The following is a 23,746-nucleotide window of genomic DNA, read 5'->3' as shown; positions in this document are numbered from 1 at the left end:
TCAAAAGTATCTGAGGCCAAATTGAATCTTTCTAACTCAAAGCCCAAAGCCCTATTCACTTTTTCACCAGCTGTCTGTGAGAATTACTTTAAAAGGCCAAGGTCTCCTACTGCATCCAGGGCCATCTCTAATCATGCTGATCTATATATCTGTCTATCGATCTATCTATCCATCTGTCTATATCTCTATATCTATATCTATATGCCTAAATCTATTATATCTCTCTCTTTATATCTATATTTACCTATAATTCTTCCTCTTTCCCTTCCTCCCTCCCTCCCTTCCTTCATTTCCTTCCATCTTTCTTTTTCTTCCTTTCTTTCTTTCTCTCTCTCTTTTTTTCTCTTCCTTCCTTCCCTTCTTCCTTCCTTTCCTTTCCTTTCTTCCTTACCTTCTTCCTTCCTTTTCTTTCCTTTCTTCCTTCCTATGTATGTGTGTGTATATATATGTGTGTGTGTGTGTGTACATATATATATACATATATATGTATACACACACACACACACACACACATATATCTTATCACTGGATCCAGATGAGAAAGTGAGGTACTTAAATTCAATTCACTTGCAAGTCATGTTATTGCCCTCAGACAATGTCATGGTTTTCTTTGAGAATGAAAGACAAACAACTAGAATTTCCTCTAAATCCACATGACTGAAGCAGACATTTTTGGTGCAGATGATACTCTGGTGGACAATGCTATAAAGTGGAAAATCAATGGAGACAAGAGACGTGGCTTCTTTTCAGGGTTGTTGTAAGGAAGGAGTTTTGAAATCCTTGTGATGCTGTTGGAAATGAGTCATCATTAGGCTTGGGTTGGTGCTACTCTGTGTAATAGTCACCTCATCTCTCAGGAAGAAGTAACCTCCTTGAAGGCAGGGGCTGTTTCTTGCTTTCTTCTTTGTATTTCCACTACCTTCTGAGGTGCACTTCATGTGCTCTGTAAATGTTTACTGAATGTAAGAGCAATGAGCCTCCTTTTCTTCCCCTGTATAATGAAGGGGCTGAACTTCTTAGGCTCCTCCCAGCTCGAAGTCTTTGTTCCTGAGATGTCCTCCTCAGTTCCCTCTGGCTCTTTATCTTCTAAGAGTGGAGGATTCTGTGTGCACAGACCAATTTCATTTATAGTTGCCATTTAGCCACAATGAATTTTCTATCTAGAAGCAACTAAGTGGTACAGTGGATAGAGCATAGGGAATGAAGTTAGGAAGACCTGAGTTCAAATATAGCCTCAGACACTTACTAGTTACTAGCAATTAGGTCAAAAATTCAGATAGAAACTATCGTAGCACGAATCTTTGTATTCTCTCCTTTCTTTCACTCTTCTTTTCGCTCACCCTTTTCCTCTATCTCCTCCTCCCTGCTCACCTACAGTCTTGGTGCTAGTCCAAACCTTTCCCGGGTTTCCCAAACGTTATAGTCCGAGTCCTCCTGGTCCCCCGCACCCCTTGCTGTACCCTCTCCCTCCCTCTGCACTAACGTGTCTTCTCTGTTCCTCTCTGCAGTACGTGGCTTTTGCCTCCCTCTTCTTCATCCTGGTCTCCATCACCACCTTCTGCCTGGAGACCCACGAGCGGTTTAACCCCATCGTGAACAAAACCGAAATCGAAGTCATTAGGAATGGCACCCAGGTGCGCTACTACCGGGAGGCGGAGACCGAGGCCTTCCTGACCTACATCGAAGGGGTGTGCGTGGTCTGGTTCACGTTCGAGTTCCTCATGCGGATTGTCTTCTGCCCCAACAAAGTGGAGTTTATTAAGAATTCCCTGAACATCATCGACTTTGTGGCCATCCTGCCTTTCTACCTGGAGGTCGGACTCAGCGGCCTGTCTTCCAAAGCCGCCAAGGACGTCCTGGGCTTTCTGAGAGTGGTCCGGTTCGTGCGCATCCTGAGAATTTTCAAGTTGACCCGCCATTTTGTAGGCTTGCGGGTCCTGGGCCACACCCTCCGCGCCAGCACCAACGAATTCTTGCTGCTCATCATTTTCCTGGCCTTGGGGGTCTTAATCTTCGCCACGATGATCTACTACGCTGAGAGGATAGGTGCTCAACCCAACGACCCTAGCGCCAGCGAGCACACGCACTTTAAGAACATCCCCATCGGCTTCTGGTGGGCGGTGGTCACCATGACGACACTGGGCTACGGAGACATGTACCCGCAGACGTGGTCGGGCATGCTAGTGGGGGCGCTGTGTGCGCTCGCCGGGGTGCTGACCATCGCCATGCCCGTGCCCGTCATCGTGAACAATTTCGGAATGTACTATTCCTTAGCCATGGCTAAGCAGAAGCTACCAAAGAAAAAAAAGAAACACATTCCGAGACCGCCGCAGCTGGGATCCCCCAATTATTGTAAATCTGTCGTAAACTCTCCACATCACAGTACTCAGAGTGACACATGCCCGCTGGCCCAGGAAGAGATTTTAGAAATTAACAGAGCAGGTAGGAAGCCTCTCAGAGGAATGTCAATCTGACCTTGCACCTCCGTCCCTTGTAGAGATCTGAGATCCAGCCAGACTGCTTTCTTAGCATCATGGGCAGCCCAGGGATCTGGTAGCAACCCACGGTTCCACACACAACCCTGCCACGTGGAGCCTGGGTGGGGGGGGCTGGGAGAGGCTGAGCATCCAAACGGAGAAGGAGGGAGTCAGTGCCGATGGTCCCCTGGTAAGGCACCTGACGCTTGACACGGGTTCATGTTGTTCGGAAGAGGAAAAAAAAATGTTGCCTCGAAAAGACTCGCAGGCACCCACAGCCCTGGTGCTGGACTTTCTTATAGTGGGCAGACCCTCAAGAGGGGTTGCCCTTGAGAGCCAGGGGCTGAGGGTCAGTCTCTGACCCAGGTCACTGGCCCATCGGTGGAGGGGGTGGGAAGAGCTTTGCAGAAAAGGAAGAGGACTTTGGTTTGGGTTTTCTTTGACTCTTTTCCACCTAGGGTCACCGCCCCCTCCTTTCCCCATAGCGGCTTAGAGGACAGAAATCATGCACGACCTAACTTTTAGGAAGGGTAGGGTAGGGCAGGCCAGAGCCCAGAATGCTCGGGGGCATGGTCCCACCACCTGCCTGCTGCCTGCTGAGTAGAATTAAAGCCCCCAAGCCCCCATCCTTTCTCAGAGGGCTTCCCCTGGCTGTAACATGCATACTCCATAGCATGCAGACGCCCCATCCCGTACCGCCACACTAGGCTATGTTCAGCATTTGTAGCTATGAGCTTTCAGGCACGACAGTAGCTTTCTCCATGTCTGCTTCTCTCCAGGGTTTGGGTTGAGTGGTCCATCCAGAGTTTCCCCAGCAGCCTCCTGATGCAAAAAGGCTGCTGGGTCAAGAAAGAGAATGGGTAATAGCACGAGCAGTCAGGTTTAGACATAACTGCTGTGGGTGACAGCCTTGTGGGAGGGGGGATAGGCAGAGGTGGGGCCCGGGACAGGGAAGGGGTTTCCTCCCAGCTGGGATTGACCACAACAATATGAGCAACCCAGCCAGTGAACAATCCGTTTCATGTGAATTCCGCATCGGGGGAACAATACTAGTCACCGAGGGATATATTCTAGTATTCCATGGCTAGTGGTCATCATGGGACTCTCTCAGTTTTATGAGAATCCACAAATAGCACATAAAATTATGGGGCTCTGATCTGAATGAAGATTCAAACCCCATAATCTACCTCTACCCATGGACTAGCATCGATGTATTTTGTAGACACAGTGGTTTTCGAAGTCAATGGCATTAATGAAAAGAACAATGACAACTGATGGCAGGCAGTGATTCACTGGGTAGGTGGACTTGGCTAAAGCCAAACCATTGAACATGCAGAGTTTAGCCTAACAAGTAAAAGTCCTGTCCTAGACCACCCTTCCCCACTCCTTGCTCAACCCAGAGGGACAGGCAGGCAGAAAGACCAGCTGCCTGGGAGTGGTGGGGATTTCTGAGCTCTGGATTCATTTTCTACCCCCCTCCCCACCTTACTATGGAGGCTGTTCTCATGATTTCTGTGAAGGTTTCCACCTCAACTGCAACCCCAACCCCGGGTGCTAACACTCCCTCTCACTCTTCCTTCCTTTGCTGGCATATGCACTCCATTCTACTGTCATGCATGAGGTGGGCCAGGAGAAGAAAATAAAGGATTCTTCTGCTTCATCCTTTTCCCATATCAGCTTATAGCCCAGGGAAAGCAGAGAAGAGAATATTAGTCCACCATGAGAAGAGCAGTATAGCACCCAGTTCAATTGGGGTACCCCTTCTGCTATAGCAGATCCCCACATCCCTTCCAGCTGGATCTGTTAGATGAATTCCCTTCTCTTGGCCAATATCTTGACTCCTAGATGAATTTTCTTGCTGAAGTTTCACCCCAAAGAAACAAAGGGAGAGATGCAAGAACAGGATTGTAAGGACTCATTTGATGCCTCACCTAACTTCTTGCAGGGCCAGAAATCCTAGGAGCAGGGCTGGAGGGACAGCAGAGGGATAAGGGCTTCAGAAGAAGATGAGGGGAATGACTAGAAGGACAACCTATTTAAGAAGGACACAGCTTTGAACCTTGGACTAAACCGTGTCAGTTTGCTGGGGAATCACAGAACCATAAAAATCTCAGAGCTGGAAGGGACTTCAGAAATCATTTAATCCAATCTGTTCCTGAGCAGGAATTTCTTCCAAGTGACCATAAAACTTCTGCTTGAAGACCTCCAGGAATGGGGAACTCACTATTTCCTGAGTTAACCCATTCTTATTTTGGGACAACTTTCATCGTTAGGAGTTTTCTCTTCATGTCAGGTAGAAATCTATCTAAACGAATATTGCTTAAATTAGCCAAAAGTAGCATAGCAACACCATTACCTGTTGAAATAGGACAAATGACCAATTTCTATTTTTATTTGAGGGTAAGATCATATTGCTTTTTGTCAAATGCCTTAGCGTCTCAACGAAGGTTTCCATTAACTGGTGTAATTGCAAAGGACAAGGAGACCAGATATCACATTTCCTCATCCACAGACTAGAATCAGAAAGGCTTTGAATAATATTAGCTAACTATAAAATACAACCACCATATTTAGCATCTCCATAATCTGTAAGCATTTAGTGTACATTAATCTGCTTCCTTCCTTGAAATATCTCTCCATTGCAAAAGGAAGCACATTGTCTTTAGTGCCATACTAGTTCCTTAGTGCCAATCCAGTGGACCTAGCATTGACCTTGTTTTTCACTTTTCTGTCTTCCCCATAATTCCCCATTCTGAAATCCTAGCTCAAGACCACAAGAATCCTTTGACCTTTTTTGGCCCTCGAGACCACTTGACTTCTTATCTTGCCTATTCCTTAATTACCTTTTATCCTCATGCTTTTGCTGCCAAAATAAGCTTTCCAGTTTTGGCATCCACTCACAATTTCTCCTCTTCCTTCTGCTACTACCAGCTCCAGGGCAGAAAAGGCATATTCTTACAAGAATAGAGACAACATGGTGGAGATAGACAGAGAGCCAACTTCAGAATCAGAAAATCTTGAGATCAAATTTAGCTGGTGAAACATACTGGCCGTAGGACCCTGTACCAGACATCCAATGTCTCCCTGCTCTAGGGAACTCTCTAAGATTATAAATTGAAGAGAGGAGTTAACCTACATCAATATGGGGGTTTTCCCTTCTATATCAATGCCATCACATGTCCAATTCCTATCCCTATTCCACTTCATAGAAGAGAACTTGCAATATCAGAAACAATATATCAGGGTATGTATTAGATAACTAGAAGTATATCTGTATACACATATCTATAAATAGCTATACACAACACAGTCAAAGATAGGTATCTAAACTTTCTAAGCTAATCTCCAACTAAAGTTCCTTAGCTGAGCCTTCATTGTCTTCCCTAGACTAGGCGCATTTGACATAATATCCAGCTTCCTTGTCTCCCCTTTCCTCTAGTTAAAGTCTTCTGCACCAAAATACTCTACAGGGATTTGGGATTGACCTGAATATTCTGTTCAGAGTGTATTCATCCAACCCATCTCTTTAGGCTCATTCTCAGAAGGCTTATCAAGAACCCTGATTAATGCTTGATTTTTAGCATCCTGACCCTTTTCCTATACAATCTCTTAGCTAGTTTGTTTGTTGTCTGAATGAAAGAGGAAGGGGACAGAAAGATACAAAAGTTTTTCTCTTCATCTACAAAGTCAAATGTTTCAAGACAACAATGTTTCTATTAAAGTTCATAAAAGTCGGTTATTTTAGTATCCATAAGTAACAAAGGGTCTAATTTGAAGGGAAAGGAATTCTAGGAGGGTTTGAACTAGAAATCCTAGGTTTTCAGGAGTAGTGAAGGGTCAAAGCTAGAGAAACAGTGTCTCCAAGGATGAAAGAGTGACCAAACTTGAAGGATAAGGATACAGAAAAAAATTCAGGATGGAACTGAAGGGACAGAGGCTCTAGCAGCAGAATAGAATCAAAGATGGAAGGATAGGCATTCCAGGAAGTAGAGAAGAGTTGAAAATAGAAAGACCGGAGCTTCATGGGCAAAGGAGAGTTAGAGCTGGGGGAATAGAGATTCTAAAGCAAGAATTCCTAAGTTTTTTTGTCACAGGCCCCTTTGGCAGTCTGATGAAGTCTAAGGACCCTATCTCAGCACAATGTTTTTAAATACATAAAATAAAATGCAGTTACTAAGTAAACTAATTATATAGCAAGAAAATTATCAAAAAATATTTTTCACAGATCATAGATTAACAATCCCTGCTTAGGGAGAACACAGGTTCAGACTCAAGAAATATAACACCTTCATCAAGAGAAGAGGGTAAATGTTAGAAACAAAAAGATTCTTGGGAAAAGAAAAAGGACAGGACCTCTAAGGATGGAAGAGAGTTGAGACTGGAGATAAAGAAGGTCTTGGATAAACAAGGACAGGGTCTCAAAGGAACAAGAAGAGATGGGACTGTAGGGAAAGAAGCTCGAGGGACAAAGATAAATCAAGGGTGATTGGATAAAGGCTCCTTGCACCAAGGAGGAACCAGATGCAGAGGGATGGAACTCTGGGTCAAAACTTAAAGAAATCTAAGCATATCTAGAGGAGAAGCATGAAAAATTCCTCCTAGGCATTTTCTGAACTCTTTCCATTAGCACCAAGGATTTCTACTTTTCTAATTTGCTATTCTGAAATCCTTTATTATTTTCCTCTTTTCTTCATCTCTGGCCAACATTAATTGACTGTCCTGTTCTAGTATCTCCTTCATTTCTTCCCCCTTTTCTTCCCTCCTGCCACACTTCAACAGGGTAGGTTATTAAGAGTATATATAAAAAAATTTTACTCAGCCCTATCCTGGGGGCCAACTAACCTTCTGACATAATCTTCACTTGAAATTCTCCAGGGTCTAGTTCACCCTTTCGGGATCTCCACTGAGTAAGCAGATGCTCAAGTGCACTGCTCCCTTTCCTAGTCTCTCTGATAATGGTGCCTTCCACCCATAGAATCTGTCCAAGACTCATATGTCCACTCTACAATGTCTATGTGTAATCTATATCTCATGGAGTTTTTGTGATGGTCATTTTATATAGAGAGATCTCAAATGGTGCTATGTAAGCACAATATAAATGCTAACTATTGTTGTTATTATGATGATGATCATCATCACCCACAATTCATTATTAGCTAAACAGTGAGTCTCTTGTTTGTGTGATAGGTTTTTTGGTATGTGACACCCTTATTTCTAACTAATTAGTTTATATGATATCATTTCTTCCTCTCCCTAATTAGGGGATTGACAAAATTATTATATACCATTAACATTTTTTCCATCACCCAAAGGAAGACCAGGGAGGAAATTAAATTTGACATTATTCACTTCTGAAATTCACAAAAAGACAGTTTCCTTAAAGGCAATGCAAGTCTATTTTCATGCACCCAGAAAGTCTGTGACCTTCTACACACTCATACACATATGCCCACATACACCCCAGAGATGTGAATTTTGCTAACTAAGGAATTGCTGGTAGCCATGCCAACCAAATTCAGGATGGCACAATCTCAAATCAGAATAGGGACCATAATGGAGAAAACCCTCCTTAGGATCTTAGAGGGTTGGGCAAATTGGTCTAGGATGCCAAGGAAGTAAGTGCTCTTATTCTGGGGGTTGCAAGAGGACAAAAGCTGAGCCCATGCAGTTCACCATCTCTTGATCTGTTCTCCTTGTTCTACCCACCACCCTAGTTCCCAGACCATGCAGTCCCCAGAGTTCTGTGTCAAAATTGAGCCAATGCTGTGAGCAAAGGACTGGTATCTCTGAGACCTCTCTTTTTGGAAGTATTAATTAATTTAGTTCTCTTGAGAAATGGGGATACTCCCAACCTTTCGATACAATAAAAGTATTATTCTTGTAAGACATTCACATCCATTCACAGATGAACACATGCATATTGCTTTCATGATGAGCTTCCTACTCCATATGGCAGATGGTAACCTTTTGCTGCTAGACTTTTCTTTTCCACAGTCCCCATGCTGCAAAGTTCTCTACAGGAATGGGAAAACTCCTAAGACCTCAGGCTCCCTAACTAGTAAGACGCCCCAGTAAATCGACATTCCAATAATTACAGGGGAACTTGCCCAGGATTGAACAAGGAAGTAGAGGGGAAATCAATTTAGTATGGAAAAGTTGGCCATAGAGAATTCACAAAATGGCAAGTAGATGTGTATCTTTAGGCAGATGACTCCTCTCTGTGCCCCCTCTCTCTCTTCTCTGATAGAATGAGAAAGTTGGACTAGGTGATCTTTAAAGACCTTTCCTGCTCTGAATCTATGGTCCTAGAAGCCTATGATCTGGTCATGGTGGGGACCCTCTTTCCCCTCACCACACCTTCATTTGCAGCAAGCATAGCTGAGCACATGTCTCTATATGGCTTCTCATCTGCTTTAATCCACCTGCTTGCCGCTGTAGAAGGGGCTACAGTGAGGGGAGCAACTGAGGCACTGAGAAAAGGATGGATTATAGAATCAGGCAAAGACAGCAGCACGGACATATGAGCAGAGAGGTGAGTTTCTTACTCTTAGCGTCACCCTAGCAAGGACTGCAGTACCTCCATTGTCCAGACCAGGCAGTTTGGTGCAGTGGAAATTATATGAGAGATTGGGTTCTAGGCTCACCCGTGGTCAGATCTCACCCAGTGACTGGTGTATCTATTGGTAGTCTTCAGTGCAAGGGTGAGGGGGCAGGAAACCAGAGTCTCTCCCTCTTCCTTGGTGGAGCTCAGCCCCAGGGCACCCCAGCCAGGCTAGGTAAAAATGGGTTCCCAGACAGTTTGGTGACTATCCCCAGGAAGAGGTTCTGCTCTCCTACAAAAAGTAAATTCCTTTTTAATCTCTTCCCTCAATACTCAAACCCATTCCACCTCCTTACCCTTATGCCCATCACACACACACACATACACACACACACACCCCAACAACAACAACTAACCCTGACCTGAGCTGCAATTCCAGCCCATGCTCCCTTTAGGCAAGAAGGACCGGCTGGGCTTGGGCTATAAGCAGAGTAAGCCAGCATCCCCAAACCCATTTCTCACCCCGGGCGTGGGCCCAAATCTGTTCCTCCTTTTGTTCTTCCCATCTGTCAGTCTTTGTGGGTCATGTCCGCTCTGGCTCCTGTGTGTGTTGGTTCAGTTCTCCATGGTGGGGTACCTGAAACAGAGTCTCTGTAGAGTGAGTCCACTGGGGATGATAGGGAATTCAAAGCTGACTGGGAGCAGACTCCAGCCTAGGGAGATCCTCACAGTTCTTTGCTCTCAGCTTTTCCCTCTTTGGAGCTGCAGAAAGGGGCAGCACCTCTAGTTCCTCTTAGGATGAGAAAAGGGAGTTCCAAGAGAAGCACTCAAACTCAAAGAAGTTTGCCCACCTGCCCTGATATGTCTTTGGTGGAAGCTGGGCTCTGCCATGGGGCAGGTGGACATGGCCACCTGAGTGGGATCAATGGGCCACAGGCTCACCCTGATATTCTGCGAAAGTCTTTTTGGGGGACATCATTTTCTGAAGGGATTCTGATCAACTAAGCGGTGAGTACGGGCTCTGAGGTAGGTTGGCTCCCCACTCCTGGATTAACGGGTTCTCAAGGTACAACCAACCAGGGTTTTGGTACGTGTGGCCAGTGGGGAAGCCACGAGCCCCTGTGATGAAACAGCAGGTCTCTGGGAAGAGGGACTTCAATAAGAGTTCTTCCATGTGGTTGCTGCTGGTTGGCAGAATGGAGGGCGTCAGAGTCTAAGAGGGGAAGGTTGTACACCTGGGGGGAAGAGCACAGGAAGCCTAGAATAGCTAAATTCAATTGGCTTTTTAGGACTAGGAATAAATGTTTTTATGTTGTTCACATTTTTTTCTCTCTCTCTCTCCCACTAACCGTCTCTCTCTCTCTCTTTCTCTCCCTTTCTACATTTTGTTGACATTTACTTGTTGGTTCTTGTACATTGCTCATAACTTGTGTATGTTACAGGCGGTCCTATTTTATTCTGTGATGTTTTTCTTCCAAACTCCATCAGCCTGAGCCCCAAATTGGCCAGTTGTGGAGATTCCAAAACAAACCAGATGGAAATTTCTATCTGGCCCCCAAGTCCATGAATTTATATGCTCACTCAGGGTGGGACCTTCACTTGAAGCCAAGTATTGATGAAAAGAGTAAGTGGTTCTTGTGGCAGATCATCTGCATGGAGAGTCAGGACCACACCTCTGTGGCCTGGACCAATGCTGACCTTTCCAGTTGTATTTGTTGCTCCAAAGTTTAAAAAAAAATGATCCTTCCCATAGAAGCTCATCTCAGCCCATTTCAAAGCCTGGAAACCATCTTTTTAAGACTTCACCCATATAACCATTTCATTGTTGCTGGTCTGTAGTTTCCTGTGTTCTGTTGAAGGTTGGGGTGTCCCTAATCTGTGGTTTCCTATAGTCCCCCTGAAGTTCCCCCTATGGGCTCTATGTCCTAGAGCATCAACTCAGAGCTCATCTCAGGAGGGAACCACTCTGAAATGCTCAACAGAATGCCTGGTACAACTCAGATGGCTCTCCTCACTTGGGACATCATGATAAACTCCATCTCTTTTTCTGAAGCTCTTTAAATTATACTTGGGATTAGAGAGGGAGAAATGGTCCTTCTCCCTCCTTCATCTGACACAAATCAAGGTGATTTGCCTATCAAGCATCCTCCTCCAAAAAGATGCTTCAGGGATCATTTGGATTCATTCTCATTCTTCATGGCCACCCCCCAAAGCCTATTTGTTAACTTGTTAGATGCCGCCAAATGAGATCTCATTTATAATAACTAGCCATCCAATCCAATCCATTTCCATATCCTTTGCTTTATCTTCAGCCACACAAAGCCCCAGCCACCCATGACAGAATCTTGTTTAATAATCTAAGAACTCCGCCCCCACCAAGAAAATAATTTGACAACCAGCACAAGAGATCCTGGTCTGACTAACCAGTTGGGATAGTGAACTTGAATGCCGAGGTACTGAGAAAGGAATCAAGAGGTTATCTTGAGATTTTAGGGGCTAAGAGGTGAACATACTAGCTATTACTTCACAACCTAGAGAGGCCTTCTGAGTGGAGAGAGGGGTCTTCTGCCTGCCAGGGCAATTTTGAGCCAGACCTAGGGGTTTGAATGGACCATGAAAAAGCAGGTTGTTGACATGGGCCTGATTATCAGGCTGTAGAGCTGCTACTGCTGTTGGTACTTTAGCTGAAACTGGGGCCAGGAACAAAGATTGTATTCTTCTCTGAGGGTTTCAGTCCAGAATCACATTTAAATAGCACATAAAAAAATAGGCATGGAGAAAGTTGGGTGTTTTCAGAGTATTGGTAGTTCTCTGTGGTCAAGTTACAGAACAAGAGGTAAGAATGACCATTTCTGGTATAACCACCTTTTCATAGCCCTGTTTGTTCCCTATACTTAAAACAGGACTAGGATCCTGGGGTGTAAAAGTAGTAATGAAGTCCTGGGAATAAGGCAGAACTTTAGTTTCCCCAGTATTTAGAAATGACCATAACCTTGGGTCCCAGATCATCCAACTGCAGGTTCCAATTGGCTCTGGCTCAGAAAATCAGGGCTGGGATCTAGGTCCCTCTAAACACAATTGACAGAGAATGAGAAATAAGACAGAGAGCTGATCTTTGGAGACTGAGAGAAAGCATATCGTAAGTGGCTGTACAAGGCTTGGGGTCAGGATTCAAATCCCACCTCAGACACTTATCACCTATTCGACCCTAGGCAAGTCTCCTTGTGCCTCAGTTTCTTCATCTGTAAAATGATGTTGTTGAATTTGATAGCTTCTAAGTTTCCTTCTAACTCTAAATCTAGAATGCTGTGACCCATGGATTACTTAGGAAAGACAGGAGAAAGTAAACTAGATTGCATGGAATCTAGAGGAAAGTCTTGGGATCTGCTTCTGGTTTTGCTGGTTTGAAGATCTCCACTTTTTAAGGGGTAGATTCATATGAAAATTCATTCCTCAGGGCAATAGGAGAAAAAAGGTTTATGTATTAAAAATTGGAAGCTTGTTAGATATTCCCAGAGGCTTGGACCTCTGGAAGGAAACATCTATTCCCCCAGTCTCTCCATATATTCCTGACAAGACTGATCCAACCAGCAGGGACAGCTCCAAAAGTCTCCAACTCTCTATCACATCCAGTTTCCATCCCTCCCTTTTGGGGGAACCTTGACCATTCATCCTTCCCACACCCATTCATCCTTCCCTTGTTATTAAAATAAAGATGAGACTTTTCTCTTAGGGCAGCTATCGTCAGGGACTTAGATTAGCTCTCAGGGCAAATCTTTCCCCCTTTCCTATTTCTGAAACCACACTTCTCATGCCCCTCTAGGTGGGGATAAGCTCTGGCCCCAGGACAGAGGTCACCCCCCAAGGAGAGCAGATCCATGTTGAGGAAACCAGCAGCCAGCAGCCCAAACCAGCCTGTCACAGAAAGCCTGAGAGGTAGCTTAGTCTTCGAGGCATGTTTGTGTGTGCACATGTGTGTGCATGCACACCTGTGCACATGCATGTATGTGTGTGCACTCACACTGCCAAGAGGAGACACGTTATGTCTCAGAAATACCCCAAGCACAGCACTATGTGATGTCAGAGTTACCTTGGTAACTGGGTCTTTCTTGTTCAGAGTAAATAGGGGTGTGGAACCCATGTGAATTGTCAAGAAATGCACTGTAAGTGAAAAGCTTTAAGATCTTGTACAATAGATTTTTTTTTTAATTTCCAAAATTATAATGGGATTTTTGGATTTGCTTTATTAATAAATCTGATTGGTCCATTTCTATTTTGACTGACTGCCTCTTTGTAGTTATATCTGTGTGTACAGGAGGGAGTCCCTTCTGTGTGTATTGCCATGATATGTGTAAGGGAGGGAGTCCCTTCTGTGTGTATTTATATGATGTGTACAAAGGAGGGGGTCCTTTCTCTGTGGCTTACATAATATGTGCACAGAAGGGGATTCCTTCTCTGTGTTTGGTTCCAGAATAGCACCAGTTACCTGGGGAAATTTTATTAATCACTTTCCCCTCCTAATTTTTAAGGAAAAAAAGTACTTCCTCCTTTTTCCTTTTCCTCTCCCAAAAGGGACTTTCAGTTCAGATGTGCAACCTCGGGGTAGTTTATTTTAATATTTTCCTTCTGCCGAACTTGGAATCTGAGATCTCCCCACCCTCCAAATAGATTATCCTTTCCTATTCAAATAAATGATTCCTTTAAAGCTCAAAACTGATGGAGAGCAAGCAAACAAAACCCATCAGTTGTTACTGGTGACCCTTACCTGTTTCTTTCTGACTTTTGGCTGTGATGTTGACTTTGAGTGGCAGGTACGACTGCTGTAGGATTTAGCCCACAGAACGAAAGCCAAGTACTGGGCGCTGATTACTGAAGGTCCACCACCTTTGGGTGGTAGTGGGTCCTTGGGAAGCTCCCAGAAGGAGTTTAGCCTGTTGAGAAGCAGGGACCGCAGCTAACTCCCTTCACTTTTTCCAACATCAAATTCTGCTCCCTCTCTCCTAAACTAGGTGCCTCTTTTAAAAACCAGAGAGGTAGCCAGGCCACCGAGAGAAGCTGCTCACCTAAGGCAAGGATTGTCCCTAAGTCACCCTGAGTCTTGAACCCTGAGCCCTCACTCTTGCCCTTTATAAATGAGACAGGCTGTAAAGAGCAGACGACATAGACCTCCCTGGAAACACAGGACTGAAATTCATCTTCTTTTTCTCAAGTCCATTGGCGGCTGTTTTGTTTTCCACACATATCATTTTGTGCTGGTCTCACAAGCACCATTCACAAGAGAAGACACAGAAAATGGATTTATTTTCTCAAATTCATGTTCTGTTGTCACAACCTCATTCATACATTATCCTTGTTCCTGTTGAAAATATCGTGAGTGACAGAGGCCACTGGAAGGCACGGGCAGCTGGAGGAATTAAGAGTGGCGGAGGAAAATAGGTTTGTTCGAGTGAAAGAGTAGATGAAGTGAATGGTCTGATCTCTTTGGGGAAACAGTGCAGACTGAGGCCAGACCTAGTCTTGATAGACTAAGAGAAGATGAAGTAATAAAGCTGGGGTTTGGGAGATGGTCTTTACGTACATTGAGTGCCACTGGACTGGTCTCTATCTAAAGAGGAAAGGGAGAGATGGATGATTTGCCGGGTCTCTTTAAGAAGTCAGAGATGTCTAAGGGATGAAATTGGTCTCGAGAAAGAGAAGAAAACTGGGTTATCCCCTTAGTCTCTTCATTGGGTTGTTATTTGTCCTTTGTTCTCAAAAAGGACCATGACATCAGAAAGTGATACCATGACATGTCGATTGGATTTAACACAATTAAAAAAATAAGCAACTAAGTGATTGGCCCTTTGATCTACAGGTAAGCAAGGAGAATGAGGGACTAACCTGGTCTCTCCTGCTGGTGTGAGGAAGCAGGGAGGGTAGACAGAACAGATTGGAATCATTGCTTCAGTCTCTGTAGGGAGATAGAGCAGCAACGGACAGTTCACTCTGGTATGTGTGGAGGGGAAGAACAAACTGATCCCAAAGATGGGAATGAATGAGGCTGAGTGGTCGGCCCCATCTCTATGCTTAGAAGGATTCAACCTTTTTGATCTTCATGAGGAGACAGAGCAGAGGGAAAGCCATGTTGGACTGGAAGCACAATGACTTGTGTGTGGCTCCTGACCCTCCCACTTACTTGCTGTGGGTCTCTGGGTATGTCTTTTTTGATTTTCCCTCACCTATAAAAGGAGATGGTTGGACTAGATGTTTTCAATGTCCCTTCAAGCTCTAAGTCTAGGATTCCGTGGCCATCCCTGTCTCTATAAGGAGCTGAAGCAGGCTGAGAGACCTCCGTTTCTGTATATATGCACGGAAGAGTCAGAGTTAATGCTCTGGCCTTTATGGCAGGATCATGGTAGAATGAATACGTCTCTAGACTGAGCTAGTGTATCAGTCTATGGAGGGAAAGGAAAGATGCACAATTCACTTGATCTCTCTCTAGGCAAATCGGAAAGACTGGATTAACCTGGTATTTCTTGGATGGAACCAACAGGGTTGGTCTTTATGGAGAGAGCTCTCACATGCGTGAACTGGTCTTTTGTCTTCAGGGGCACAATCATCCTCAATCCGCTGTTGGACCCATGCTGAGGACAGAGAAGCCTGAATAATGAGAGCAGTTTTTCAATGGGGGAAGGGGGGATATTGGTCAAATAAAGTGATAAATTTGGTTTCTATGGAAGGATGGAGAGCCAATGACCAGGATAGTATCGTTAGGACTGAGCAGCTGCATTGGTCTGTGCATGGGGATGGAGCTGACCGTGTGCCTGTGGGGGGGGATGGAGCACCTGGAGATCTCTTCTCTACAGAGGGAAGAAGCAGACTGAGTGGCTAACCGGGCTCTAGGAGGGGACGGTTCCAGGATTTAGGATGTGGAAAATTCTGTTTCTCTCAGGTGGTGGATTTCTGCTCACCCTCCCCCCAATCCATCGTTTGTCTTTTCTTCCCCTTAAGATCTGTGTCTGACAGTCGCCCCTGTGAGCCTTCCATGTGTCCATTCTGTGCCATCTGCCCTATGCTGGACTCTGACCTCAGCATTAGCTCTGCAGCCCACCGGTCCTACCACACTGCTCATCTTTTTGCAAACTTTGAGCACACCTCAGCCTGGCCCTCCTAGGGGCCAGGGTCGCCCGGGGAGCTGGCGCCCTTCCCCTGCCCCTCGTCCACCTCCTGTCTTGATTTTGGAGGGGACAGGAATGACCACCGCACCGTGCTCCCTTTGCAGCTATCTCCCTGACATAGAGCCTTCCCTCCCTCCCACTAAATGGTTTTGAGTGTTTCAATAGCTTCTGCTTATATGTTTGAAGATTCCAAACTGAACGGGGAGGTGGCCAACGCCGCGCTGGCGAACGAAGACTGCCCCCACATAGACCAGGCCCTCACGCCCGATGAGGGCCTGCCCTTTACCCGCTCGGGCACCCGCGAGAGATACGGACCCTGCTTCCTCTTATCAACCGGGGAGTACCCGTGCCCGCCTGGTGGAGGAATGAGAAAGGGTATGTAGAGGAAGTCGAGTAGCTGCTGGGCGAGGGTCCCGGTGCTCTGGGGACGAGGACGGCCTGCCTGCCCCCTCACCGTAGAAGGGGAGGGGAGGGAGGAGGGAGAAGGGCGTCTGGGTCCCTCTGGTGGGGCAGGGAGGGGCAGAGAAGGGGGTGGGACACAGGGAGGACACAGAGAGAGCCAACCTTTGGTCTGCACTTGGATCCATTTCTTCAGCATGGAATACTAGAAGGCGCTCCCTAGCTCAGCCCCTGTGCACAGCCCTGTGCTGGGGGAGTTGCAAAGGAAAGGGGAGAGAATATTTGGAGGAAACCTTGCTTCAGTGCCGGGTTTCAGAGGCACGCCAGCAAGGCTCTGCATGGGGGCAATTCAGTTTTTTGCTGAGAGGCCTTGGGCCTTCCAAGCTGTTCTGACAGATGGTGTGGTTAGGCAAGGGAAGGAAAAGCGATGGTTCTGTGGGGCTAGTTCTTGCTTCCCTGGTCCAGCCCAGGAGGATCCTCATTGGGGGGGACCACAGGGTCTCCCCCATCCAGCAAACACCCTGGAACAGAACTCCCCCGGTGTTGAGGGAAGATCTTGATTCTGAAAACTCAGCCGCAGCATTCTCTCTGGGCCAGGGGCCCATGGCCACATAGTCCAGAAAAGGCCTTCTTGGTTCTGAATCTGATTTCTCCCACCAAAAAACAAAACAAATTTTAAACAGGGGCCGGCCCGAGGGCCTCTGGGTGTCCAACGGAATCCAAGAACCCTTCATTCCCATGAGCCACTGAAGCACCTGCTGATGCAGTCTTACAGGATGGGGCAGGGGTAGGGAGAGGAACTTAGAGCCAGCCCTGGGACCAGTGCTGCCCTTGGTAGGCTATTCATACGCCCTCTTGATTAAACAATGAACCGCTCAGGAAGGCACCGATGCCTCCTGGGATTTGTGCAGGAAAGGGGGCAGAATTCCCAGATGCCTCAAAGGGGAACAAGCTCCAGGGGGGAGGGTGCAAGACCTGAAGCTTTCTGTCCATCATCAGGCATCTAGTCTGACCACACGGAAGGATCCGGGTGCCTTTTCCCATGGCCTGAGCACGGCAGAGGCTGGGCAGTGGGACGGGGCACCGGGGGACTTCCCATGGGGGCCACCGGTGGGAGCTCCATTGGGTAACATGATAGCCAGCCCTCGGGGCTCGAGACCCCAAAGCACCGGCAGGGGGTGGTCCGGGGAGGGGGGAGCAGAATGGGGGAGGGCAGCCTCCTTCCATGGTGCTGCATTGACCCAGTTGTCCTTTGTATTGTCACTGATGTGCATGTCTGTAGCAGCCTCCTAATTGGTGCATGCTCCCTGGGCTCTCCAACGCTGAGGGCAGGTGGGGAGTATCCCTTGAGCAACAGCTTGGAGTAGTTTGGGTCTATTTCCAGGTGCTCAAACATTCACTATGGTTAAACAAAAAAAATGAAAAAAATAAAAATAAAAGGGACAACAGAAGCCTCGAGGCAATCGGTAGCATCTCCGCAAAGACTTGGGGAAAAGTTCTCTGGCCCCTTGCATTTGGGCCATAGGTGCAAGTGACCATCCTGCCTGCTTCCTGCTGTTGTCTGAATTAGGAGGACGTCCTTGCCTCCTCCTGGCTCTGCCTCGATGGCTTTGGGAAGCCTGCTTCGGGTGGACCTCTTCCCAGCATGGCACTGCATGATGGAACCAAGGCCTGCCCACCTGGCCTCCGCCAGCCCCTATTCTTAGCCCATTTCACTGTTGATCCAATGCTACCCTTGGAGTCCCACAGCCTGCCTTGAAGCCTCATCAGCACAGGCAGCCAAAAGAAGAATGCAGGAGGTCTGTCTGGGGGCTCCCCCCTTCCTTTTACTGTCTAGCTCTCAGCTGATCCCGGACTCCCAGTCCCTCCATTCTATAGCACATTGGATCAGTAACTAAGAATGGTCTAAAATAAAATAAAAATTTAAAAATAAGTTTTGCTGCCTCCTCAACCCTGGCTGTGCTGCACGTGACCCAGGGGACACTGGAACGGAAGATGCTACGTTTCCTCGTAGGAGCCAGTGATCCCAGGAGCTCCTGGCGGCATTAGGGAATGGATAGCCCCCTAAAGTAGCACTGAGGTGGTCTAGGCTAGGAGCCACCCAGTCCTGGTACCAAAGTCTCCTTGAACGGTGGGCGGCGGTAGGCAGTTACTGCATGTCTGGTGAATGGTGACATCTGGCTGTCACAGATTGGGGGGGGTCACCCTTCAAGTGACCGTCCCCTAGCCCACAGTGGTCTGCTGTCACAGGGCAGGGATCAGCTCTAAGGCAAAGTGCCAGGGACAGGAGACTTGTTTTTCTCAGGAAAATTAGGAACATTGATGAAATGAACACTGTGGGAGAAACACGGGAATCCATCCGAAGGAATAAGCAATGCTCAGAAAACAAGTAGGAGAAAGAGAGAAAGAGAGAGAGAGAGAGAGAGAGAGAGAGAGAAAGAGAGAGAAAGGAGTCAGCCTGGCTGACCCCATGGGAAACCACCAAACAATCCAATTGGAGAGAATTATACTTGCCTCTGCATGTAACTATTCCACCTTCTCCCCTCTCTTCCCATTGCTTCTCCTCCTCCTCCTCCCTTTTCTTCTTCCTCCTCCTTCCTCATCCTATTTCCTTAACAACTAAGTAATCAGCGACCCCGGGAATTGCAGAGGGCAGGGAGAGAAGCTCAAGTGTTGATTGTATTCTTTACATGCAGATCTTTGCAAAGAAAGCCCTGTCATTGCTAAGTATATGTCAACAGAGGCAGTGAGAGTGACTTGACAAGGCCAGAGGACCGAGGACACTGGTGGCTAAAAAAAACATCTGGGTGGATCTGCAGCCCCTCCTCACCCTTGGACAGAGTCAATCCCGCCACGCAGGTTTGCAGGATGAGTCCGCGTGGTTTTTTGGGCCTTATTCTAGGATGGACATAGGCTTTCTCTGCAACCCAATGGTAACAAACTGTAGAAGATTTTTTTTTCTTTTGATTTTGGTTTTTGGTTTTTTTTGGGTGGGGGGGAGGGAGGGCTTCCTTAGCATGATTTGCATGAAGTAACTAGAAAAACAGACAAACCACAAACCTACAATTGTATGACTCATGTAGAAGCAGAAAAATCAGAGAGAAGCTTCTAAAAAAAATTTTTTTTCAATGTTCTTTTACTTTTTACATACATTGTTGTAGCCAGACTGTGAAGTCTTCACAAACCTGTATGGTTCTTTCTTCTTCTTCTTCTCCTCCTTCTTTTTCTTCTTCTTTTTTTTGTTTTCCTTTTTTGTTTTTTTGTTTTGGTACACAAGATACAGAGTAATGGTTTTTTAAAAAAAAGGGCGATCGGCCTGTCATCGGTCATATTGACCATGCCTTCATAGTTCATCTCTCCTATGGAAACCCACCGAGAACTTTGATTCAATTAGAATTGTGAGAATACACCACCTCCACAGTCCTCCCTCTCTGTTTCCCTCCGCATGTGTGTGACCCATGGACCTCTCCCAGGACCCATGACGACATATCATAGTCTTGATCAATTGCCCAGCTCTGGTTCTGTTGTATTCCATTGGTGTAGAGACCCACCGTGAGTGCCCTTCGTGGCCAATTGTTCGTTATGAGTAAAGTCTGGATTCTCCAAATGTTACTTTGCCAACGGGACTAAGAGAACCCAAAAGATCAGGAGACCACTGGGGAGAAACTTGTCTCCAGATTTATTAAAAGAACAACCAGCATTGTATGCAGTTAGCATTTCACAGTAAAGATGCATGCCCCATGTTATGCAAAACAACTCTAGCATGAAATAAATTTTGTCTCATGGTTTCCGTGCCTGCTGTATAGTCTAAAGCAGATTTGTTTCTTGAAGCATTCAGAGGTTTGCAGAGATACACTTCTGAATAGCAAATAAATATATTTTCCCATTAGAAATAGGACAGTACCTTGACTTTGGTCTGATTCCAAAATGGGGGGGAGGGAAAAGAAATGATATTTTTGGAAAAAATGCTATAGTTTTTAAAAAATGCAACATCTTGAGCTTTCACAAGCAGTGACCAGCATTTCCTGCAAAGACAGAAATGACCCTTTCTCTCAATATTCTCACCCCATCTCCTCAATAATAAAAAGTTGACTTTTGAGTTGATTCACTGAATTGGGTCTTTCTTACCTTCTGAAAACATCACGGTTTTGCCTTCACACACGTTCTCAAACTGGGTAGCAACACTTTCAGGGCCACCACTCTATGCAACTCAGGGTACCAGTGCTCGTTCAGGACCCCAGAGCTTGCCAAATACAATTCAGATGGGTCAACAGCCTCGGTATCAAGATAAGGGAGCATCTTCCTAAATTTAGTGATTTGACCTTTGGCTTCCCAAGGCTAGTGAGTGGGCCTGTTTAGTAGCTAAGGATTTGTCTCCTCAATTCTGTCGGCAGTATGGACTTATTCTTTCCAGATGTGGTTCTCAGGAAGGATGAGAAGCAGGCAGTTGCCTGGTGATTCTGAAGAATAAAAAAGCCTGGAGAGAATTGCGTTCGTAATCCTCATGGAGTCTACGGCTCCTCATAGTGCTTCCTTTTTCTACAGGGGGAGATTGTCACACTGCACCCTGCAATCTCCTTCTTGGTGTCCACATACTGCCTACATCATTTCCCTTTCTGTTGCCCTCTCCACAATCCCCTAATTTAGGTGCCATGAGCAAGAAGCTAAACACTTCCCACATACCACAGTAGCTCTGGGACGACAGAATCAAAGATCTTCAACGACCCCTTTCCCCATTTTACAGGTGAGAAAATAGACCTAGAGAGACTAAATCACTTGCCCAAGTCACATAGGTTGCAAATGACAGAAGATTTGAAATTAGATCTCATTCCAAAGCCAGTGTTCTTCCAGCTGCACAATACTTCAGCCCTGCCTGAGTTCATATAAAGAAAAAAAAAAAAAACTCGAGGGAAGGGATTCCAGCCCTTTTTAAAAACATAGTAGGGAAAGTTTGACTTCCTTATTTTACAGGTGGAGAAACTGAGGTCTAGAAGAGAAAGCAAGGTTATGATCTATTCTAATTTCATCGGAAATAGAGATAGAAAGGAGAGAAGGGACATGGACAAAGTCACCAAGCCAGTGATTGAGAAAACCAAGACCCTTTATATTTACACTGTCTCTGGGGGTGAACAAAAGACTTCCCCAGGACTCATGAATTTTCAGAGCCTTTGATTACTCTGGCATTTGCGATAATTGTCCTGTGTTCTGCTATACCCCACAAACCAGTAAGTTAGGGAGAATTGAAGAAGGTGGTCTGTGACCTGAAATGATAATCCAGATTTACCCATCAGATACACTGTGATGTATGGGTGTACATTCATACACATCTGGACGTGTTTTTCCTTTTATGGTGGGGAGGGGGGTGTGTGTGTGTGTGTGTGTGTGTGTGTGTGTGTGTGTGTGTAATATTCCTACTTTATGATAGTAATAATCTCAACAGATAATGCATATATTCTTTGATCTCCATAAGTGCTATGTGAGTTAAGCAAATCTGGAATCATTCTAACCAATTTATAGATTTTAAAAATAAAAATCATTCCCAACATTAAAAAGTCTCAGAATTGTATTTAATTTTCAAATATGCAATTGACACAAAATGCTCCCAGAACCCAGTTGCAACATGTATTGAGGTTTGACTAGGCTCCCACCCTCAACTAGAGAGTGTGATCAGCAAGTGGATCATTTTTTGGTTCCCAGATTCAAGTTGCAAGTGAATGGAAGGACTCAGAGAGATAGGAAGTATATGAGATTATTTTTAAACTTTGAACATGTAAAATGTTAACTCTATGAATGTGGTTTGTTACCATAAGGGATTCATCCTGGTTGATGCTGCTTCTTGTTTTAGTTTTAGAAGACCTTAGAAGTCTTGAATGTCCAACCTATGAGGTACATTTATTCATTTATTCCCATAGGCCTAAACTCTGGCAAACTCCTTGACTTAAGAATAGACTTAATAAATAGACATGACCTCTGCCTTATGATTAACACTGATTTCTGGATGTGAACACACCTCATTATCGCTTCTCCTTTGTTGAATTTTAGAGTAAGAATGTAGAGAACACATAGCTAGTTCACTTGCCTACCTGTCTGGGAACCGGGACTGACATTATTTGGGGGATATTTCCTAGGCTCTCTGATCTCTTCTTCTCCAAGGGAATTATAGTCCCCTTAGAGGAGGAGTAAAAAGAATGGTTTGGAGGAGAACTGGGACCATCTCAATGTACTAAACCTTGCTAGACCATCATGTTCTCAAATTGTGTTTAGTAGAATAGCCTTTAACACCACTTAGGCCCAACTAAGTTCTTAGAGCCCTGTTTAGAGTGTCTATTAAAACCCATACCTTCTGAAGGAGATCCTTCTGACTGACATACCTGAACACAAACAGAAAAAAAATGGCATTAAGCCCCACTCTGAGAATTTTTAAATTGGGAGCATTGGATGGAGGGAGGGGGGCTCAGGGGTCTCCAGGACTACTTTATGATAAGATCCTCCCATCACTTCAGAAATTTACTCTATATTCTGCCTGATATTGTGTGTAACAAGCCAATATTCCCTACATCTGCTGACAAAAAGAAGGAAGAAAGGGAGAAAGGGGGGAGGGAAGCAGGCTGGCTGCCCTGGATGGACCTTGGGCCTGTGGAAGACATTCCCACTCCCCCTAGAGTGATGAGTCTGCAGCTTGGTAACTCAGAGCGATCAGAATTTAGTTTCTTTTTGAAACCCTGACTTATACTCAGAGAGGATGGGTTAACTATAAGCTCCAGTACATTGTGCTATGGAATTGGAGGATGACACTAACAGCTGACATCTATTTAGTGTCAAAAAATTTCTTGTCCACCTTGAAGTATCAAACAAAATGTGTCATTAATCACTTTGCCCCTGTGATCTCACTGGATCTTCAGGACTACTCTATCAGGTAGGTGGTCCAAAGATAACTGCCCCCATTTGACAAGTGAGGAAGCTGAGACCGGGAAGGATGCAAATGACTTTCTCTTGACCACACAGCTTTGCAGCCAGGCCCTCAGACTCTAACCCCAGTGTTCCACTCCCTAATAGAAATGCTATTTCCCATCAATCACTGGGGAGTTCCAGGGCCAGGCAGGAGCCAGAAAGACAAGGAGGCGATGAAATTTCTTAGGAGTTCTCTGCATGACCTGGAAGGGAAATGGGAC

The 23,746-nt window shown here is 45.6% G+C and overlaps 1 protein-coding gene across 1 annotated transcript in view; it reads left to right on the top strand.

Annotated features, from left to right (window-relative positions):
• The window catches only part of KCNC1 (potassium voltage-gated channel subfamily C member 1), an 84,488-nt gene extending 63,810 nt beyond the window's left edge, over window positions 1–20,678 (top strand). Inside the window, exons 2-4 of the mRNA XM_051965427.1 lie at window positions 1,509–2,442; window positions 16,362–16,550; window positions 19,271–20,678. Coding sequence (XP_051821387.1) covers window positions 1,509–2,442; window positions 16,362–16,550; window positions 19,271–19,335 — 1,188 coding nt within the window. The 3' untranslated portion in view covers window positions 19,336–20,678. The remainder of the gene's footprint in view (window positions 1–1,508; window positions 2,443–16,361; window positions 16,551–19,270) is intronic.
• Window positions 20,679–23,746: the final 3,068 nt, after the last annotated feature.

Source organism: Antechinus flavipes, chromosome 6, assembly GCF_016432865.1.
Source record: "Antechinus flavipes isolate AdamAnt ecotype Samford, QLD, Australia chromosome 6, AdamAnt_v2, whole genome shotgun sequence".
NCBI lineage: Eukaryota > Metazoa > Chordata > Mammalia > Dasyuromorphia > Dasyuridae > Antechinus > Antechinus flavipes.
The sequence above is the reverse complement of the archived record's forward strand: the minus strand, read 5'-3'. Positions and strand labels throughout refer to the sequence as shown.